This window comes from Carassius gibelio, chromosome A19 (genome assembly GCF_023724105.1).
Source record: "Carassius gibelio isolate Cgi1373 ecotype wild population from Czech Republic chromosome A19, carGib1.2-hapl.c, whole genome shotgun sequence".
Lineage (NCBI taxonomy): Eukaryota > Metazoa > Chordata > Actinopteri > Cypriniformes > Cyprinidae > Carassius > Carassius gibelio.
Window position 1 is genome coordinate 9433365 of NC_068389.1, and position 21742 is coordinate 9455106.

At 43.0% G+C, this 21742-nt stretch overlaps 2 protein-coding genes across 2 annotated transcripts in view; both read left to right on the plus strand.

The window, feature by feature from the left end:
• The window catches only part of LOC127934956 (uncharacterized), a 35175-nt gene extending 30523 nt beyond the window's left edge, over positions 1–4652 (plus strand). Inside the window, exon 6 of the mRNA XM_052532544.1 lies at positions 4574–4652. Within this exon, the coding sequence (XP_052388504.1) occupies positions 4574–4652 (79 nt within the window). The remainder of the gene's footprint in view (positions 1–4573) is intronic.
• A 3746-nt stretch (positions 4653–8398) lies between these two features.
• Positions 8399–13097, plus strand: LOC127934957 (uncharacterized). The gene has a single exon (XM_052532546.1). It carries the CDS (start codon positions 9342–9344, stop codon positions 12780–12782), a length of 3441 nt encoding a protein of 1146 aa, XP_052388506.1. The 5' UTR covers positions 8399–9341; the 3' UTR covers positions 12783–13097.
• The last annotated feature ends 8645 nt before the right edge of the window (positions 13098–21742 follow it).

The window sequence follows — 21742 nt, forward strand, 5'->3', positions numbered from 1 at the left end:
GAAAAGGAGCAAACATTTAACAACTGGTTCCCTTTTTGATGTTTTCTTCTATGTGATGCATCTCTCACTTTGGGTGACAGAGGCGGTAGACAGGAGCCCAGCAATGCTGCCTCCAACGTAAATGATCACACTGTCATCAGATGCTTTAAAAACTGAGGGCTAAAACATGAAGAAATAGTTTACTGCCTGCTGTTTCCCTAAAGACAGTAACATATAGAAACTACTACATGTCTCAGCAAATGCAGTGGCTGCCAACAAAACAATCTGAAAGCAAAGTCTTGTGCACACAGAATCTATGGTAAAGAGTTACCGGAGACACAATAAATAATTCTTTAAACAGAAACCGTGTTTAAGTGCTGGCTTCAGACACGCAGACTTGTGTGGAGAATGTGTGTTTTCCTCAGAGCAGAGGGAATACTCTGACTGCTCTAATAAAGCCATGGTTACTATCAGACTTCTACACGCTGTCACAAATAACAACAACAACTACAAAGCGGAAATCGATTGTGACTTCACGCTTTTGTACACTTTTCGGCAACCCGCCAGAACCCCACCCCCAACATTCTGCAGCTTCACAGAGCCAAACGAGAAAGGATATCATAAATTATTAATGCTCTATAAAGACAGCACAAGATATGTACTGATACAACCCCAAATCAGCTGTATTTTCTAAGGCTAGAACAGGACGCAGGTTGGTCCTTTAGCAATTAATACTGCAACATGTTTAGCAGCATTTAGCTCCTGTAACTTTATAAATGTCCCCCGGTTCACTCTCATTACCAACAATCCAGTTCACATTAAGATGGACATAGAATGCTGGGAATGGGATGACAAATTACCAAGTCTGTTTCCATCATCCAGAAGTCAAGTTTGGGTGAACTGTTCCTTTAATGGTGGTGAAGTTGACGTCATTTAATTTTAGACAGTTGAACAAAATGATAAACTAAACTCTGGTGGGTCACAGAGCTTATTTTCTCCAATGCTCTATTCTGACATGGCCAGAAGCCTGTTTTGCATTTTTTATTTAAAGGCAAATCACTTGCTTTCTGAGATACAGTGCCTAGTACAGTGTGCTCTGTTGTATAATCCACATTCTGTCATCTGGATGTTTCATGAGTACAGTCGTTTGCTGCTAAGAGTAGTATCAACATCATATCCAGTCCTTCATTTCCACCTGCCTATCTTTGTCCAGCGACACACAAAAGCACTCATTTTCTCATACAAAAGCTCTGTGGACGGGCTGAAAATTTATTTTGACATTAAAGCCTCTTATGAACGCAGTGTGAGGGAGGGGACATTTTTACATTAACTATGCATGACGACATCTAACTTGTCTGTTTGTCGTAAATATTTGCTGGTGCCAGCATTTACGCCCTCATTTCTGCACATCCTCGGTGACAAGTGCTCGCCGAATTAAATCAAGAAGATAAAATAGGCCTAAGTTGTTTTTATTTGTGGTCTAATCATAAGGATTAAGCTGGTGAAGAAATGCATTAATGTCTAATCCCCCTTGGTGTGCACCCCTCCTCACCTCAAGCTCCGCGGTGAAACCCGCTTTCAAAAAGAGAGGTGGGGGGGGGGGGCACTCGTTTGGAGCAGCCTTGAGCTTCTGCCAAGCCCTCATTGGTGTTGTGTGCTTACAGCTGGGCTTGCTTTCCCTTTATCGTACTCACTCTTTCTCTGTCTTCCTCCCTCTTGCTCTCTGTGAAGTGCTTTTCTTCCTGGCCTGGTGTGTGTGTGTGTTTGGAGGGGGTTCAGGGATCTTGTGGAGGTTTTCACTGGGCCAACTCCTGCAGCTTCCTGCCCATTACAGCCCACAATGACAGACTGTAAACAGAGAAAGAAAGAGGGAAATCTCTGTCTCAATTCACACAACACAGCATATAACTTACACCTTAATTACATCTGCTCTGCTTTTACTCACTGACTTTGCTTTAATTATCATAAACAACTAGCACAGCCTATAGCATGTTACTTATTACTAATTTATAAATATTATAGAAATTCCTCAAGCCACCATCAAAGCAAAATGTGACTTTTTAGTCATGAATGTACTATAATAGCATTCATTAATAATTTGAATGAGCTTTGCTTTTTGTTTGTTTCTTAATTGCAGTGTAAAATGATTTTTTGAAGTTGTTAGAATCAAATTATTGGAGTACATTGCAATTTCATTTTTTCTACTTCAAAATTTCATGTTCAGTGCGTTACTTGCTGATTCTTTGTAGTTGTTTGTGAAATTTACTCGCAATTTCTGAGTATCTGAGAATTTTTATAGCACTTTTTGTTATTTTAGTGCTTAAACTTGTGTGTGTGTGTGTGTGTGTGTGTGTTTATTTCATATTTATTTCATTTCATTTAATTGCTTTAGTTAAAGTTAATAAAGACGACACTACCACTGTCTATTAACGTTGTGGTCATCTACATGCTACTGTATGAATACTGACACAATGCATTTTTAGCAGATTCAGAACATTTCCAGTAAAAAAAAAAAAAGAAGATTCTTCAGATGTTCTTTAGCAAGGAGCAAATCATGACTTATGGCATCACCCATGATTGTAAAACAAGCCTAAGCACTTCAGGCAACTGACCACTGCTGTTTATTTGCAGAAAATGTTGCCCTTAACTGTATAGACGCTCTAAACTCTCATTTCCACATCTGCATCTATAGACTAGGCAGACTCCAATCAGTCATCAGACTCACGAGAAACAATGGCATTGTGTTATCATTGACATCAAACTAGTGCATGATCCAAAGCACTGACAGAATATTCATTTTGGAGTGAACTAATGCTTTGACTTAAACAGGTAGGTTGCTGGTTAATTTGACATGGCAGAGAATAGTACATAGGTTTTTGCCACATTAGAGTCTATCATGCGCCGATCTCTCTCCTTGAAAACACAACTACTAATATCTTAGGGAAAAAAATATATTTTAATAATACTGGAAAATAATTGAGTATATTATTCTGAAGAATACCATGCATATACAGAATGTGCCTGTGTAGTCTGAATATCGCCTCTCTCTGTTCTCTCCACCTTTATAGATGGTGACACACTGTTGTGAGACAGCAAGAGAGTGACAGCTGTGAACTAACAGAAAGGAGAAAGGGAACGCAGAGAGACAGGCGGACAGTAGAGACAAAGAGACCGTGAGGGTAAGGTGGATGCAACACCAACAAGAAGACTAAAAAAAGAGAATATCTCATCCAAATCTGAATTTGATAGCACGAGATGCAACATATCCTGTTTATGACATTACCACGTTACCATAATTCACACATTTTAATGTTGACAGTTCACTGATCTACATGGAAATCCATATTTTAAGTCAACATGAAATAAAAATAAATCTTATTTACTTTTTAATCCATGTTATATCGTCCAAGATATTGTGTGTGTGCACAAATGTATGTATATATACAGTTAAGTTTCAGCAGGTAGTTATGCATTTTTGGACATGTCATATCTTGGCGCCAATTCTATGGCTTCCCCACCTCCAAAGACCCAGATTAACCCCTGCTTTTGAAGAGGGTTTCATGCTGATGTTAAAGCTCAGAAAGTATATGACTGGAGAGCACTGCTGGAGTCACCATTCTCAGAAAACACAGAATCTAAAGAAATCAGATCAATTTAGCTTTCAATGCAGAACTGTAGCACAGAAAGCCCACCGACAGAACTTACAAGCGAAGCTGTCCAATCCAAAACTGAGTATATATATTTGTCAGCATTAGCAACAGCCAATGCAAAGCACCCTGTTGCAAATTCATTTTTCATTTGAATAACAAATGAATCCTTTTTTAGAGGCCATGTTGTAATTTTCCAAGTGTGCACTGATAATGATCTGACTTCCATGGGATCACTTTTAGTTTAGCAAATGTTGCATATCCATGGCAGCTTCAAGAACCCGGAAAGGATAAGAAACAGGCGAGTCAGAGCCCAGAAACGTGTCAAAGAAATGCAGGAGCTATTAAAATGCAATTTATAACCATGGAAATTTCTTGCATGCATTTCAACATGCATTTAGATGTCATGCCAAGGCACATGCTAAACATGAATGATCTTATGAAGTTTAAAGACAAGCACATTTTTTCTTTGCATTTCCCTTTTCAGGGTTTTCAGTTATGTAATCATGCATGACAGTAAAACATTTGCATGTAGTAAAGTCTTACAAAACAGTGCTGTGATGAAAACGTGAGTGACTTGCCTGTGCAAAATTAATGCTCAGAGCATTACGATGCAGTTGCTAAGTGGTTGCCATGGGGTTTTGGTTGGTTGCTACATGCCCAAGTCAAAAGACTCCACATTCAAGTTTCTGTGATATTCAGGTCTTTAGATCCGCTTCCGTTTCTCCTTCAGTCTATGTCACTGTTTTATTGACCTCCAGACAGAAATGGTCAGTCTATTCAGTTTGACTATGTCAGGGAAACACACAGACTGGTAAGTTTCACCAAAACACTTTATTAATGGTGATGAATGAAATAGGCATAGGATATAACAGAGATGAATGGTAGCCACACACACTATTAAACAGTCACTGAGAGATACTAAACACTTTCCTTTTGTCTTGTAGGAAGATCACCAGGCGACTGGAAGGAGGCGAGGAGATGGAGACTGATAACGGAGTAACAATCCTAACAGATGCAGTCTAGCCATAGACGAGGACTGTGTGTGTGGTGCTGGCTTTTACAGATGAGGATGATGATGGCACACAGGTGTGGTGATTGTGTATGCTGATGAAAGCCAAGGTGGATTGTGGGAGATGTAGTGTGCAGAGGCGTCAGGCAAGGTGACTGATGATCCTGACAATAAGAAGATGTAAAAATTATATTCTAACAGTGCGGAATGAGTTACACAACAAAGTTTAAATACCTAGTATTTATTAGGGGTTTGTTAAAATCCATAACCCTATCCTTCTGGAAAAAGAAGTGGGTTTACATTTAGCATGTTTTTCACAAAAGTATTTATTACAGAAATAATATACTTTAAAAGAATATGCTTAAAGTGGTCATATGATGCAATTTAATTTTTTTCTTTCTCTTTGGAGTGTTACAATCTCTTGGTGCATAAAGAAAATCTGTAAAGTTGCAAAGACTAAAAACTCAAATCCAAAAAGATATTCTTTATCAAAGTTATGACTCTGCCATGCCCCCCTAAAACGGCTCATTCAAACACACTCTTTACGATTATTTACAACAGAACAGCAAAACATTTTATGGACAACCATTTCGTGAACCAGAGGAGGTAATTCTGACTTTGCTACGACAGTCTGGCACTTCTGAATCAGCTACTGGAAGTGTTTTCTTATTAGTTTAAGTATTTGCTATTGGCTGTTCAAATGCAGAGTTTTGCATGTTGCATGTGTGTGTGTGTGTGCGTGTGTGTGTGTGTGTGTGTGTGTGTGTGTGTGTGAGAGAGAGAGAGAGAGAGAGAGAGACGGTCACATCACAGTGGAGTCAGCTGTCTTAACCGTCTTTGGCTTGTGTACTTCAAACACACACAAGCTTCATCACTGTGTCTGTCACGCCACTCTGTTCCTCTTTCAGACTTGAACTGATAAAACTAAGGACATTATTAACTGTCTTTACATTTATTTTGAAAGATGAAGCTCGCGATTATGAAAAAGGGCGTTACATTTCCAACGAGTGCTTGTGGTGTTCAGCCAATCACAATGCATTGGGTCAGCTGGCCAATCAGAGAAGACTGTGCTTGTCGGAAGGAGGGACTTCGTAGAAAACAACATGTTTGAGAGAGACAGGGCATATAGGACCTACAATAATGTACAGTATTTTAAAAATTATATGTTTTTTTTTACATTAAAGCATGTTAACATATTCTTTTACACCAAATAATAACCTCTTTAGGTACTCTTAACTTAAATGTTTTAGGACATTTTATTGCATGGTAATATTGCATTAAATGTATTTGCAATTACACCATTGTAATGAAGTTGCAATTTAGTACACTTAAAATACATGAACTTACATGTAGTATCAAATAACTACAGTTTAAATTATAATCAAGTATTTTACATGTGCTTTACTATGTTCAAAATAAATGAACTTTAGCATGTCTAAAGACTATTAAAACATTATTTAAAATGTACTTCAATGCAAAACTGATCAAGTGTACTTAAGTATATTAAAAGTGTATGAAAGTGTACTCTCTGTAAGTAATTTCATTATATTATCTGCAAGTACAGGTACTTTTAAATATACTTTTAGGATTTAAAGTACACTAACAAGTACAAATTTAATGCAATAAAATGCAATAACTTTACACAGGGTGAGTATTAATAGGCTTGCCATAAAAGCCATAGCAAGCACCAATAATATGCATGAACTCATATGTTGTATATCATTCCACCAGATACAAGGTTGTGAATTTGCCAGTAAAAACAGAGCCAAGATCACTAATGACCTGACGAAGAGAGAGAGAGAGAGAGAGAGAGAGAGAGAGAGAGAGAGAGAGAGAGAGATAAAAACAAATCCAATACAAGTCCATATTCTAGCTCTATATCAAAACCAACATGCTGGATGTTTAGTTGCGCTTTACTAACAAAAACCTGGGCACGCTGGCACTGGCTTCTGTTGTGTATTGAGGTCTTCACTATCATGAGACTTGCACAGGAAATTGCAAGTGTGGGGGTGTTAGTAGTGTAGTCATACACTTGCCTTTTTTCTTTACCTTCTGGCTCCTTCAAATGAAGTCACAAGTCACAAGTCCACAGTTAGTTACTCCTTAAAGAGGTATCAGTTCTTTGAGCGTTGGGTCGCAGCACACGGAGATTTATGGTGTACCGGTATCTCTCACTCACTCCCCCTTGGGGGTAAAAGAGTTATCTGGGAGGAAGGCTGACCTTGCAGTGACTCCCAAAGCTCACTCCACGACCTGTGTGCCTGGGAAAACAGGAAACTGACATCTTGGAAAATGTAATGTTTATGGTTTGGAGCCATTAATATGGGCCCAATGCCCTGCTGTCTGCCACTGATTAAAGGGAGCTGTGGCACGTGAATGATCAAAACAAGCCAGGGCAGAGACGGGTTTACCCTTTACTAATGAACAAGTGAAACTGAGATGACTTAAGCAGCTGCATCGTCAACATTATTGTTAGAAGAAACAAGTTTGCTCTGGATTTCTTGTTTAATTTTCGAGAAACTGTCGGCTGTCTCAGGTGTTTCTCCTAAATTTATTAGAAAAAAAAACAAATGAGACTGAGAAGCTGATACTTAAGAGCAGTAGACGGACAATATATAAATAAAAAACATTCAGGGGAACAAAGGGAAACACGTTTTCGACGACCAGATTTGAAACTGTATTTTCCACCAAAGCACCAAATGCTCAAAATATCTGGAGAATGGTTCTTTTTCTAACTTCGCTCGGTGTTTCACTATGGGAATCGCTTTGGGCGTGACCAACTACGGAAGCTCCTATGCCACCACGTCTGTCTTTGACAGACAGGTCGACCTGAGATCAGGCTCCGCCCCCACCTATATTACTCAGGTCGACCCCTACGAAGTCATTCTCGCTTTCTTCCCGTGAGGGACTACAAGCTCTCTCAGCAAGTCCGAACTTTTCGCTGATTTCGCTTAACTGTTCAACTGGCGGGCCGTCATTGGAGTACGCTACCGAACGCGACATCAGTGGATTGGATTGGTACTGGGTTGAGTGTCACACCGAATAGTGTCCGCGTCAAGGCGAGCTATTCTGTTCAGATTATCGCGTGTTATCACGACGATAGGATTTTCAGTGGTGTCAAGCCACCATAGGCTTTACGCGTCAGGGCGAGCCGCGAAAAGGGCTAACTACCCTGTGAACCATTAATCGGACTAACGTGTTACGACGAGTCTTCGAATCTCTCTTTCTCTCTCCAGCCATCATGTCGACAGTCATTACCCCCGCCAAAGGGAATGAGTCGAAGAAGGAACCCGCACCCCGCCCGTGTCCATCATCATGTGGAGCAACCGTCTCGGGCAGGGATCCCCATCCCATGTGCATTGTGTGCATGGGCGCCAAGCACGCTCAAACGTCGCTTGCGGACCCACAAACGTGCGTTCACTGTGCGTCATTGCCGGTTAAAATTTTGGAGAGAAGGCTGAGAGTGGCGGTGGCTAGTCAGCAGGACCCATGTCTGGCTGGAACCATCGCGAAAACTAAGGCTAACGATCATCAGCGAGCTACTACGACGAGCTGGGCTGAGATGATGGAAGCCGAATCCCCGGATATGCCTCCTCTGTTCGATGGCCTTCTCGCACACGAGGATGAGGAGCCGGGAGACGAGGACGCAGAGGGCGATGCTAACTCTGACCTCCTCGACTTGGACATGGACGAAGAGGAGGAGGAAGACAACTCTCTCTTCCCTGTCCAGCAGTCTAGACCCCCTAGCGCGACTGACACTGGCTCGCAGGCAGACAGTAACCTGCACGAGGTATGCAAGCGAGCCGCGGCAAAACTGGGCCTAGCGTGGCCCGCGGCCCAGGATTCAGAGGGAGCAGAGAGGGACCTTTATGACGGGAAAAGGCTACCGCCTGCTCTAACCACAACGAGACAACTCCTACCCGCCGTGCCGGCGTGCATGAAGGAGATGTCCCGCCATTGGGGTAGCCCCTTTAAGAGCAAGCTCCCGACCAAGGGATGCTCTAAACTTGAGATCCAAGGAATGGGAGAGCTGGGGCTGACCGGACCCCCAGCGATAGAGTCTTCAGTGGCCTATCACCTCCATCCATATCGTCGATCTATTTCTGCCTCTTCCCAAATTTCGCTGCCGAACAAGATGGAGCGCCTGACCGCGTCCATCTATCAGAGGATGTACAAGTATGCGGCGCAGTCAGTGTGCTCGCTGAACGCGGTGACTTTACTGTCAGCGTACCAGGCGGAGATTTTGGAGGAGATGGGGCGACAATTAGATACAGGAGTGCCGAACCCAGCTCTCTGGGACGAGATATGTGTGGTAAATGACCTAATTCTCCGCTCTTCTCGTGGCGCGGTTCAGGGCTGTGGCCGTGTTATGGGCTTGGCCGTTTCAGGTGAGAGAGCGTTATGGCTGAACCTGTCTGGTTTAGGCGACGCTCAAAAAGCTGAGGTGATGGACGCTGCGTTCGACCCAACTAAGGGCCTTTTCGGACCAGCTCTCGAGAAAATGAGAGAAACCAGCACCCTCAGGAAACAGGAGGACGAGGCTTTTAACCTCTGTTTACCGCGCAAGCAAACACCGCGACCACCCTCTCAGCCAGCACGGCAAGGTTTTGCAGCAGCCGCTGCGGCGAGAGGAAGGCAGACGGGAGCTAGGAGTGTGAGACCGCCTCCCAGCGGACAGCAAGTGGGCTATCGTCCGAGATCTGATGGCTCCGGACCCGGGGGGAAACATTCATTTGCGGCCGCGGCGGCGAGAAACCGCCCACCCCACCCCGAGGATCGGAAGAAGAAGCGTGCGACCTGACACGCGAATGTTCCCCGTCACTTCTCTCTCCGCCCGCAAAGAGAAAGAGGGGGTCCAGCCCTGTTGTTCTCAGTTCAGTAAGGGCTCCAGCTATAAGCAATCAAGTTCAAAACGTTCTCAAGTGTCACCAAGCACTTACACTGGGTTTTCAAACGCCCATCAGTTCAGGGGAATGTTTAATAAAAAATGCATTATCGCATCCAGGCCACAGGCTGAGGGCGACGTGCTCCCCCAACTCATTAAACACAATAAATGTTTCACTATCGCAGCCAGGCAGTCAGCCGAGGGCGATAGATTGCAAAAAAATCCAAACATTGAGATGTGTATCCCTAGCCTCTCCGCTGGAGGGAGCGCGCGCACCTCCAGAAGGGGTCAGCGCGGAGACGGTAATGACGTCATCAAAACGCGCCGGCGTTGGGGAAGTATACAGGGGACCTCTCTCGGCTCGCATACTCAGTTGGCGCGCATGCGCAGCTCATCCGTGGGTTGTAAACACGATTTCACGGGGATACAGGCTTCAATTTGCCATGAAACCACCCAGATTCAATGGTATAATAGCCTCAGCGGCCGAGGGAGAGTCAGCTCGCGTCCTGACGGCCGAGATAGACTGTCTTTTAGAAAAACGAGCCATCAGAGTAGTGCCAAAGGAAGTGAGCTGTCAGGGCTTTTATTCCCGTTACTTTGTGATCCCAAAGAAGGGGAGCATATCTCTGCGTCCAATTCTAGATCTCCGTGTGTTAAACAAGCACCTACGGAAATATTCATTCAAAATGTTGACACACAAGACACTTTGTCGATCCATCCGCCAGAACGACTGGTTTGTGACGATCGATCTGTCAGACGCGTATTTTCACATAGATATTTACCCGTCTCACAGGAAGTATCTCAGGTTTGCTTTTCGAGGCACTGCTTACGAATTTCAGACAATGCCCTTTGGTCTGTGTCTAGCACCAAGAGTATTCAGCAAATGTGTGGAAGCAGCACTTTTCCCATTGAGAAACAGGGGGATAAGAATACTGTCGTACATAGACGATTATCTGATTTGCGCCTCGTCGAAAGAGCAAGCAATCAAAGACGCAGATATGGTGTTATTGCATCTCAACAGCTTGGGATTCAGAATAAACATGGAAAAGAGCCGCTTAGAGCCAGCTCAGCACGCAGAATATCTGGGGCTCAGTATAAACTCCCTCTCTTATCGAGTCACTCTGACAGAGAGGAGGATCGCGTCATTCACTCAATGTCTCTCCCGTTTTCAGACGGGGAAAGTTGTCCCGTTCAGACTGTGCCTGCGAATGCTGGGCTTAATGGCTTCAGTGATATCTGTAGTACGACTGGGACTACTAATAATGAGAGACTTTCAGCGCTGGGTCGCGCATCTGCGTCTGTGTTCTCGGCGTCATCTCAACCGACAGGTGAGAGTGACGTATGCGTGCGTCAGAGCGCTCAGACGTTGGAAAAGCCCCGCGACCCTCAGATCGGGGATTCCCCTGGGGGCAGTGTCGTCGAGAGTCACTATGACGACGGACGCATCATTAAAGGGCTGGGGAGCGACTCTAATGGGCAGAACTGTGAACGGCGTTTGGCCCCCTCAGCTAATTCACAAACACATAAATTACTTGGAATTGTTGGCAGTGTTTCTAGCGCTGAAACATTTTCTGAGCTTCATCAGGGGTCAGCATGTTTTAGTGAAAACAGACAATTCCACAGTGGTTGCTTATATCAACCGACAGGGAGGCACACGCTCTCTTCAGCTGCACCAGCTGGCAAAAGAGCTGATTGTGTGGTGCGACATAAGTCTTTTATCCATCAGGGCAACCCATGTTCCAGGGATATTGAACAGGGGGGCAGACTTGTTGTCCAGAGGAAATCCCCTGTACGGAGAGTGGAAGCTTCATCCCCAGGTGGTGAAGCAGATATGGCAGAGATACGGCCAGGCGGTCGTAGATCTCTTCGCCTCGCAGGAAAACGCCCAATGTCCTCTGTACTTCTCTCTGGCAGACGGAAATGCACCATTGGGTGTGGATGCTTTAGCCCACCAATGGCCAAATGTCCTGCTGTATGCATTTCCCCCTCTGAGCCTGATTTCACCCACTCTAGCCAGGGTGAGGGAAATGGGATTGTCGCTGATACTGATAGCCCCACGTTGGCCTTCCAGACCTTGGGTGGCCGAGATTGTTCAACTACTGTCGGGTCAGCCGTGGCCCCTCCCTCCCCGGAGGGACCTCCTGTCACAAGCGGGGGGGGAAATCTACCATCCTCACCCAGACAGGATAGCTCTCTGGGCCTGGCCCGTGAAAGGTGGAATTTAAGTGCAGCAGGTCTGCCCCCATCGGTCATACACACTATACAGAGTGCAAGAGCCTCTTCCACTCGTTCACTGTATAGTAATAAGTGGCGAGTCTTTGATGAATGGTGTGGACGGATTCATATTGTCCCTTTTCAATGTTCAGTGAGGGACATTTTATGTTTCCTGCAGGATCTGCTAGATAAAGGGAAAGCTTTTTCTACAATAAAGGTATACTTAGCGGCTATATCTGCTTGTCATGTGGGTTTTGGTGACAAGACAGCAGGTCAGCACCCTTTAATAAGTCGATTTATGAAGGGGGCACGACGTAAGAGGCCAGGGGCCAGGCGAATGGTCCCATTGTGGGATTTGTCTACAGTCTTAGAGGCCCTTTCTCAACACCCTTTTGAGCCAATGGAAGCTATAGGGTTAAAGTTTCTCTCGCTCAAGACAGCACTACTGTTAGCGCTGGTGTCAGCTAAGAGGGTGAGTGACTTACAGGCACTGTCGGTCAGCCCATCTTGTCTGCAGTTTTCTGCAGGGTTTACAAGGGTTTCCTTTCGCCCTAACCCGGCGTTCGTACCTAAAGTAGTGGATTCGTCATATAGATGTCAAACTACAGATCTTGCAGCTTTTCACCCTCCTCCGTTCTCTTCTCCAGAGGAGGGGAGGTTGAATGCCTTGTGTCCTGTACGAGCACTTCGTGTGTACGTAGAAAGGACAGCAGGTTTCAGGAAAAATGACCAACTGTTCGTGTCATGGGCTACTCCTCACAAGGGGAAGCCATTGTCACGTCAGCGACTGTCCCACTGGATTGTAGAAGCTATTTCCTTAGCATATGCATGCAGAGGTTCCCAACCTCCCGAGGGCTTAAGGGCCCACTCAACTAGGGGCATGGCGACATCATGGGCCTTACTCAGAGGTGTTTCGGTCCAGGAGATCTGTGCTGCAGCAAGCTGGGCCACACCGCACACTTTTGTGCGATTTTATAGACTGAACGTGTCTGAGCCATCCTTAGCTCATGCAGTGTTAGGAGTCAGCACGTCAAGTCCCATATGATTGGTATAGCGTATGTTGCAATCCGGGAGTGGTCTATATCTCCCATAGTGAAACACCGAGCGAAGTTAGAAAAAGAACGATGGGTTACTTAACGTAATCCCAGGTTCTTTGATAACAGAGTGAGGTGTTTCACCAACACTTCCCTCCTTGCATAGGAACGGGAAGAAATCTCTCTTAATGACTTCGTAGGGGTCGACCTGAGTAATATAGGTGGGGGCGGAGCCTGATCTCAGGTCGACCTGTCTGTCAAAGACAGACGTGGTGGCATAGGAGCTTCCGTAGTTGGTCACGCCCAAAGCGATTCCCATAGTGAAACACCTCACTCTGTTATCAAAGAACCTGGGATTACGTTAAGTAACCCATCGATTTCTCACTTTCTTTTTTCTTTAAGCTACATGGCTCAAATAAATCTACTGATACAGAACTTATGCTGCCTTCCTGAAAGTCAATGAAATGACTACAGCTCGTTTCCTCTCCTCCCACCCTGCCCTCCCATCAGTCAGTGCTCGTAGCTCCTTGTATGCTCACTTTCTTGTCTATAAAGCTCCATTTATGGATCATTGATCTTCACATGCACCAGCACACAGGAGAGAAGACACAGTGAGATTGGGTAAGATTACCTGAGCCTGGGAGAATTGTGCATGTTTCCCTTGAGGGATTGTGAAAAGAAAGACAGGTGGAGACCCACCCAGACCCTGCAGCTACATGCATCACCCCCTTCAGAGCCAAGAAAAAAATTATTAGCAGTTTGTTTGTCAATCCATTCCATTTCATGTATATTCCAGTCCAGATAATTTGTTTGTGATGGCAAAGCTGAATTTCCATCATCATTACTCCAGTCTTCAGCGTCACACGATCCAATCAAAAATGATTCTAATATGCGGATTTGATGCTCAAGAAACACTTCTTATTATAAAAAATAATGAAAACAGTTATATAGACAATTTTTATGAAACCGCTATTTTTCAGGATTCATTGGCGAATAGACAGTTTAAAAATAAAAGCATGTTGCAAAAAAAAAAAAAAAAAAAAAATGATTAAAGGGGGGGTGAAATGCTCGTTTTCACTCAATATCCTGTTAATCTTGAGTACCCATAGAGTAGTACTGCATCCTTCACAACTCCAAAAAGTGTTTAGTTTTATTATTTTCATAAGAGAAAGATAGTCTGTACCGATTTTTCCAGGAAAAACACAACCGCCTGGAGGCGTGACGTGTGGGCGGAGCTAAAGAATCACGATCGCCAGTACGCTTTTGCGTTGAAAGCGTTTGGAAGCTGTGACATTACTTGAGGAAAAAAACATCCAAAACAACCATGGGCAACGAGAGCAGCAGCAGCAACGACTCGCTCCGAGCGGGGCTCGAACCCGGGTCTCGGCATGGGAGGCGGACGCACTAACAAGAAGGCAGAGATATTTTAAGCAGTTTTACTCACCGCCTGCGGTTCCAACACACGATCGTGACCCTTTTTCGTTGGGATTGCATTATCCTTAAGAAATAAACGACACGCAAATCCGTCGTCAAACTGGGCCTTGTTTGTAAAACAAGCATCTTTGAAATGCAGGGAACAAACAAAAACACTTGCACAACTCCGTTGATGCTCTGTAAAAATAAACTCCATCCACTGGTCCCTTAATGCTGTTTTTTTTTGGTAATCTGTGCAGGGTTGTCTTGCCCTGGCAACCAAAAACACACTCCTTTTGTGACATTTCGCTCTGCTCTGCTCAGTGAATGTCTCTGCTCTGCTATACAGGAGCGCGCGCTCTTCCGGCAGAAGTGCCCTCAGGACCCATATAAGGAAATTCCGCTCCATCTAACGTCACACAGAGCCATACTCGAAAAAAACTTTACGAAACTTGTGACAAACCGGAAGGAGTATTTTTGGAACAGAAATACTCCTTCAAACGTACAACTTAATTTTTGAAACTTTGTCCATGTTTAGCATGGGAATCCAACTCTTTAAAAGTGTAAAAAACTCAGTATGCATGAAATAGCATTTAACACCCCTTTAAAAAATCCAACTGACCCAAACCTTTGATAATTAGCCACTTTTAGTTTGTAGTTTGAAGTGTAGCAACTTTTACAAAAGAATACCTCGACTGTAGTCATAGCAAATTATGAGTAACTTGCAAGCTATACATTATCAAAGCAGCTTCAAAAACTCCAGTCAATGTATGAGGCTCATGTGTTTGTAAGCCTCTTAGTTTACAGGCCTCAAGGTAATCTTCAACTTCACAAAGACCTTAGAAAGAGAGGATGGGAGGTAAAGTAATGTGCTGCCTGTGGATGAATGACTCTTACTGGATCACCGCAGACAAATTGACTTGTTTAATGACATAGCCAACAAATGCAGGGCCTTTTAAAACCCTGTAAGGCCACTGACCTGGCCAGTGCTTACATGCTGCAAATAATGCACCAAGGCTAGAGGAGTGAGTGCTATTCACACTTTCTTCTCCAAAGAGAACTGTAAAGAACTGGAGGGGGAGGGGTTTGGACAAAGACAGATTTTGGAGGACGAGAGAGGGGCTGGGGGACTGTGGACAGACATTTAAGGCCAATGCACAGGAGGCTCCTGGGATACGTGACAGACCCTGTGATTAGAATAAAAATGCAGGCAATCTTGAGGTTAGCAGCAGGAGGTGGGAAGAGGGTTAAGTGGCAGGCTTTTACATAGTTTAAACAGCAAGCTTGATTTACCCTGCGCTGTGGGGCAAGCTATCATTTGTAAATCACACCAGGTCTCCAGGGCCTGCTAAGACGAGTCATGGGTTTTGCTGAGGATGTTTGTTGTGGCCTTTTGAGTAGGGGTTTCAGACAAATTAAAAAAAAGGCTCAAAGTAATGCAACATGGCTCTTATTGCATGCCTCCTTGCCATGCATGACACAATCATGTGAGTGTGTATCATGGTTCCCATGTAATGCCATGATTTGGGTGTAAACATGTCATGAACCCTTCACAGCTATTGAATATGAGATGGAAGAACCTGTCAAAGAAACTATAAGGATCCACCGATATTACAATTCCGGTTATTCAGATAAGCAGATTTTCATATTGAGGCCAATGACTTATAATTGGCAGATAAAAATGTAAAATGTAAAAATGTTTTTATTCATTTTTTGAGATATCAACCTTTGGAACGCAGCTTGTTTAGATTTATAGATTTGATGTTCACGCAGGTTTAAAGTAAAATATATATATAAAATTGTAATATTTAGTACCATATAATCTCTTGATTTTGTCTCGGGGCTTGATTTTGTCTATTGGGGTAGATAAATCATTTATAGTTAAAAACGGCAAAGTCTCATAAAAATAAGAAGTGTCAATTTTGATTTCTTGGTGACTTTACGCAAAACTCTCCAGTGATCTTGTGATATAAAAGAGATTTCACTTGACCTTTGTTCTTACAGCGTCTCTCAACGGTCTAAGTGCATGAAACCCCCATCACCTTCGAAAGGTGAGAGATGCTTCATAGAGTTTGTGCTACTGTAACATACTAGCATGAGCGAGGAAGTCCCTCACCCCTCAAGTCATTCCAAATCTGTATGGCTTCTGTGGATCACAAAAGAAGATATTTTGAAGAATTTTGAAAAAATATCTATCAAAATATCTTCTTCTGTCTTCCAAAAGAAAGACATAGAGGTTCGGAATGGCACCCCTCTCAAAATCACCAAAGATCTGTTTGAATGAGAAGATTCCCCATCATGTCACGAGCTCTTTAGTGTTTTTGTACTGCTTGAGCACACACTGTTTGAAGAACTCCTTTGGTAGCGCTGTCTTAAATTACTCTTAAGACCACACCAAGTTTCTGAACACTTCTTAAAATACTAAAAAACCTCTGGTGTCAAGACAGGAAGTGCTATAAACAGTAGTCATCATGTTTAAATAGAGCAGAAGAGTGGGCTGAGATAGTGGCCTTAATTCACTAGGAGATCTTTGCCCTCATATAAATAACCTCTCTCGATTTTATTGCCATTGTTAGAGGATGAATTACCCACAATGGATATGCAGTCATAACATTTACCAGCAGGTAATTATTCTTTCCTGTTTTGTCCTCTTCACCTTTGCTTGTAGGATTTGCTATATTCAGAATGTTCCAGCCAATTAGACACATATAAAGAGTTTTTTTTTTTTACAGTCACAATCCATCTATTTTTACACATGCAGTGAACACTGCCCCGTAGTTTTAAAAGAGAATATTCATGTTGAGATAAAACTTCAAACTAATGTGTAATAAGCTAAATCATTATTGCGAATACTGCTCGCATATAGGCTTAGTGATTTGTGCAATTCCTTCGCTTTTTCAATCTATAGATCTAGTTAAGACAACGCTATCTCACGACCAATTCGTACATATTTTACGAGGTGGCTTATTCGTACGAATTTGTACGACCTCACTCGTACTATTTTATACGACCCCAGTGACGGTTAGGTTCAGGGGCGGGGTTAGGTGTAGGTCATTCGTACAAATTCATACGGATTGTGCAAATCGTAAAATACGTACGATTTGGCAACAATCATATGATTGTGGTTGTACGAATTCGTACGAATAAGCCACCTTGTGAAAAATGTACGAATTGCCGTGAGATCGGGTTGGTTAAGATGAAAGCTTTGATACTGAAATGTTTTTCTTTTTTAAACGCAAAAAATACATACTTTCACATTGATTAACACACGGAGGAAAAAAAAAATATATATATAATAATAAAATAATAATAATAATAAAAATCTCTGGGACAAGAAATTAAGTTGTATTATCATGTCAATGCATGAGGGTTAACAGCAGTGGAAAAGGCCCACGAGAGGATGTCTTTATAACCAGGGTGAATGACAGTTGTTTCCAGAGCACCACCATCTTCAAAGTGTCCGCGTTTCCTTACGAGTTCATTTCAAGTCCCTTACCACATAAGTTTAAGCCTTACAGACTTGGCCAAAGGAGGAAGGAGAAACATTTGCACAAGCATATGAGACCCAGGAAACGGCTGCACTTCAAACGATGGGACTTCATCAATGTTATCTGTAATCGTTTCAGGCTGCCCCTCTGGTTTAATCGCTTCCAGAGAGACAAAGACACAAATAGAGTTAAGATTCAATGCAAGACCCTCGCAAATCCCATGGATCCAGATGTGATCATGGGACTTAAGATTTTCAGTGAGAAACACAATGGAGAAGTAGTGAACTGTCAGCAAGCATTGATGATTTATCATCATCCCAGCTTCATAATGCTTTTTATATTGTATCAATAGATCTGTAGAGTGCCAGTTGTTCTCATAAAAAATAGTGTGTGGCCAGAAAACAATGAACCGGCTGAGTGGCTTGAACAAAATACTCTCAGAAGAAACGTTTGGTCTGCATGTCACAGATAAATGAATACATTAGTCAGGGCTGGACAGGATGTGTGTGTGTGGACTCACTCTATGTGGTAGAGTTAATCTCTGGGCAGCAGCTATGTTGGGTGGAGATTTGGGATGAAACTGGCTAACACCCGTCCAGCCACACCGGATACCACTAACACTCACACATCACTATAAACACAAGCATACTTCATAATCACAAACACTGGAACACAACATCTCAGCATCTACGACATTTAAGATGCATTAACACAGACGACGATTAAGGACCCATGAAATCACTTGATAAAACATTTTCTTCATGTTTCAATTTTCTATCAAAGGGATATTTCATCCAAAAATGAAAGTTTGATGTTTATCTACTTACTCATAGGGCATGTAGGTAACTTTGTTTCTTCAGTAGAACACAATGAAAATGTTTTACTCAAATCGCTGCAGTCTGTCAGTCCTATTGAGAATGAGAAGTTGTCGTCATAGCACAAAGCCCCTCCCTCGATATCACGGTCTCCGCCATGTTGGCAGGACACTGGCGGCGAAACAGGATTGTTTACATGTGTTGTTAACTCTGTAGTAGAGGGGGTTCTCGCAATTCTGCACTGTTTTACCATGCCTGGAAGTTACTGCTGCGTTAAAAACTGCTGCAGTACCTCTCACGATACATATGGAAAACAAAGGAACAATGGAATACACTTTTTTTTAGGTTACACCAAGCGCAAAACAGCGGTATTTGGAGAAGCGCTCAAGTATCCAAAATATTGACCCATACGAGCTCCCTGCAGCAGCACAGAGACCTGGACCATTTACTTCCATTCACACATATGGACATTGGGAATTATATTGTTTTTGGTTTAAGTTACTACACAATGCAGGAGTTTAAAAGCCACAAGTCTTTGGAAAGTTACGAGGCTTTCTGCGGTGGCTGGGTCCATCTACAGCAGGTGATGAAAACAGTGTTGTACTGGCCAAAGTAAGTTTGTTCACATGTGTTTTAGTGTATTGTAATTGCATTGCTTTTAGAATGCACTTCTTGACCAAAATGACAAAGTAATTAACTGCGACTGTTTCGTAAACACTAGATTGTAACGAGTTCTTCAATGTACACAAACGTTTCCAACATGTTTTGATGTAGGCTAAAGCTGTGTATGTTTAGTTATGATTTGATTTTAACCCAATGATACATATTGTACCAGGTTTTTGTGTTGGGGGCTGCAAAGTGGAAAAACCAGTTCTGGGTTGGCTAGGGTAGTTAAATGTGTGATTGCGAGATGTAAATGTCCTGGTTAGATTAAAGCCATTAACAGGGTGAATGCAAGGTGACTTACATCGTAAACAATATAATCCCTAATGTCCATATGTGTGCACAGAGGTAAATTGTTCAGGTCTCTGTGCCGCTGCAGGGAGCTCTTATGGGTCGATATTTCAGATGCCTGAGAGCTTATTCAAACACTGCTGTTTTGCGCTTGGTGTGAGCTTGTTCCTTATTGCCTTATGTTTTTGTATTGCTTTACTATACTTATAAGTGCAATACTGCCACATATCTCTCAAATGGACCATTGACCCTACTAACACACACACATATACAAACAACTTTGTTTTTTCTTCTCACACACACTTAATCTCGCAGATGTTACCACCTGGCCTCCTACACAATCAAGCAGGGAGTTGAATAGTAAAAGTGATGATTCCAGCGAAACGTGCTGAGAGATGCACGCCAAACAGAAAAATCTGGAAACTGTGAGAAAGTGTTTAACCTTCTGCAAGCTTGATATCATGGAGAACCAGCCGTTCATTTTCACACTCATGGACAGTTCCTGCAGCATCTAATGCAGTGTTTCCCAGCCCTGTTCCTAGACTCTTCCAAATCAAACATACCTGAATCAACCCATCATTAATAGAGAATCCAAAATCTGAAAAGGATTGTTTTGCTTTGTAAAACAGTTACGTGTTATGAGATGCGGTCACGTGTTTCTGACTGAAAAACACGGAATTGAAGGAATTGCAAATAACGGCAAACGATTTAATAAGCAAAAAAAGGGGCCTACATTATTTTACAAAAATCTCATTAAACATGCAAGATACTAGATGTCATTGTATGTTTCTGTTCTGATGTCACCACTGCCCTTTGTGCCCAGGACCATGGAAATCCTATTCAAATCCAATTCAAATCAAATCCACCCATCTGTATATCATATGTATTAAAAGTAATTTAAAACAAACTATTCTTTACTTTGGCTTTGCTTAAAAAAAAAAATCTAGTATCAATGTGAAATCAGCGTCGAACCACATTGTGACATTACACCCCTAAAATATGAGTAAATGAATGACTAAGCAGTTGAATAAATGAGCAGGGAAGTGAGTGAATAAACGAGTGTGTGAGAAAGAGTGTAATTGGAGGAATGAATGAGTAAGTTAGAGTGATCAAGCAAGCGCGGGCGCTGGTGAATGTGTGTGACTGCGTGTGGAGCACAATATTGATTCGACTGAGGAGGTGGAAGCTTTGTCATGAACAAGTCATTCTGCGCACCACACACTGTAGTGGGCAGAGCTTACACAGAAACATCACAGCACACCGAGGGCATGTGACTCAACCCTCTCACAGAGCCTGTCATCCTGCACTGGCCTATTCCCACAAACCTTATTCCCAAATCAATCGACTCATGCTCAGTCAATGCCTTCCTCTCCCAGGCTGAAAAAACCTCCAGACGTAGGCCTGTAGGATGATACATCCATCATACGCTCACCAATTTCATACTCATGTACTAGTAAGTTCTCAGTGGACACCTGCAGCACCAACGTGTAGAAAACACAAGCGCTGTGTTTCTACAGTGGTTTCCTTCCCTTCTGTTATCAGCTCATTATGAGGCAGACCTGTGTTTGGCCATTAACACTGGAGTCTGTTAAAGGCAGCTTGGAGATTAGTGTTTCCTCACACCTCCCTTTGTATCAAACTTAAAGAGCAGCAGCTCCCTGCTGGAGAGCTAACCGTCGAACCCGCTGACACAAACCCCACCAAAAGCCTGTAAACTATTCATGAGCACTCCATTTTTCATGGGCAGAGATGGATGTTTCATGTAGGGCAGGATGGGATCGACAAGGAAAGATAGAGGGAGATAGAAGTGAATGGCTGAGCAAGAGAAAGGAAAGAAATGAGCTTTGAATATTCAAATGGCACTTATAAAGTTATGTCAAAATAATTGCATCTGAGAGATGAATATACAAGAACCCAGTGAGGAAACTGGATTTTTCTTTGTGCCCGGACTTCTCTGCCAACTAAGGCCCAGTCCACACGGAGACGCGTTTCTGTGCATACGCACAAATTTTTTATCGGATAGGCGTTTCGTCCACACGCATCCGGCGTTTTCATAAGGTGAAACCGCTATTTTTTGAAACCGGGTCCCAGAGTGGATCAATTTGAAAACGCCGTCTTTGCGTTTTCGTCTGGACGGCTAATCCGTATATTTTCAGAAACGATGACGTCATCAACCCACGTCTCCCCCCTAGTCAGACACCTCTACGTCACGTAACAGCAACAAAAACATGAACAAACACTGAACGATTGTCTTTTTATTAACTAACATTAACACTGATTAATAAATGTATTATTCCATGT

Coding starts and splice junctions, on each gene's coding strand:
- LOC127934957 (XM_052532546.1), top strand. CDS start 9,342: ATGGCTCCGGACCCGGGGGGAAACATTCATTTGCGGCCGCGGCGGCGA.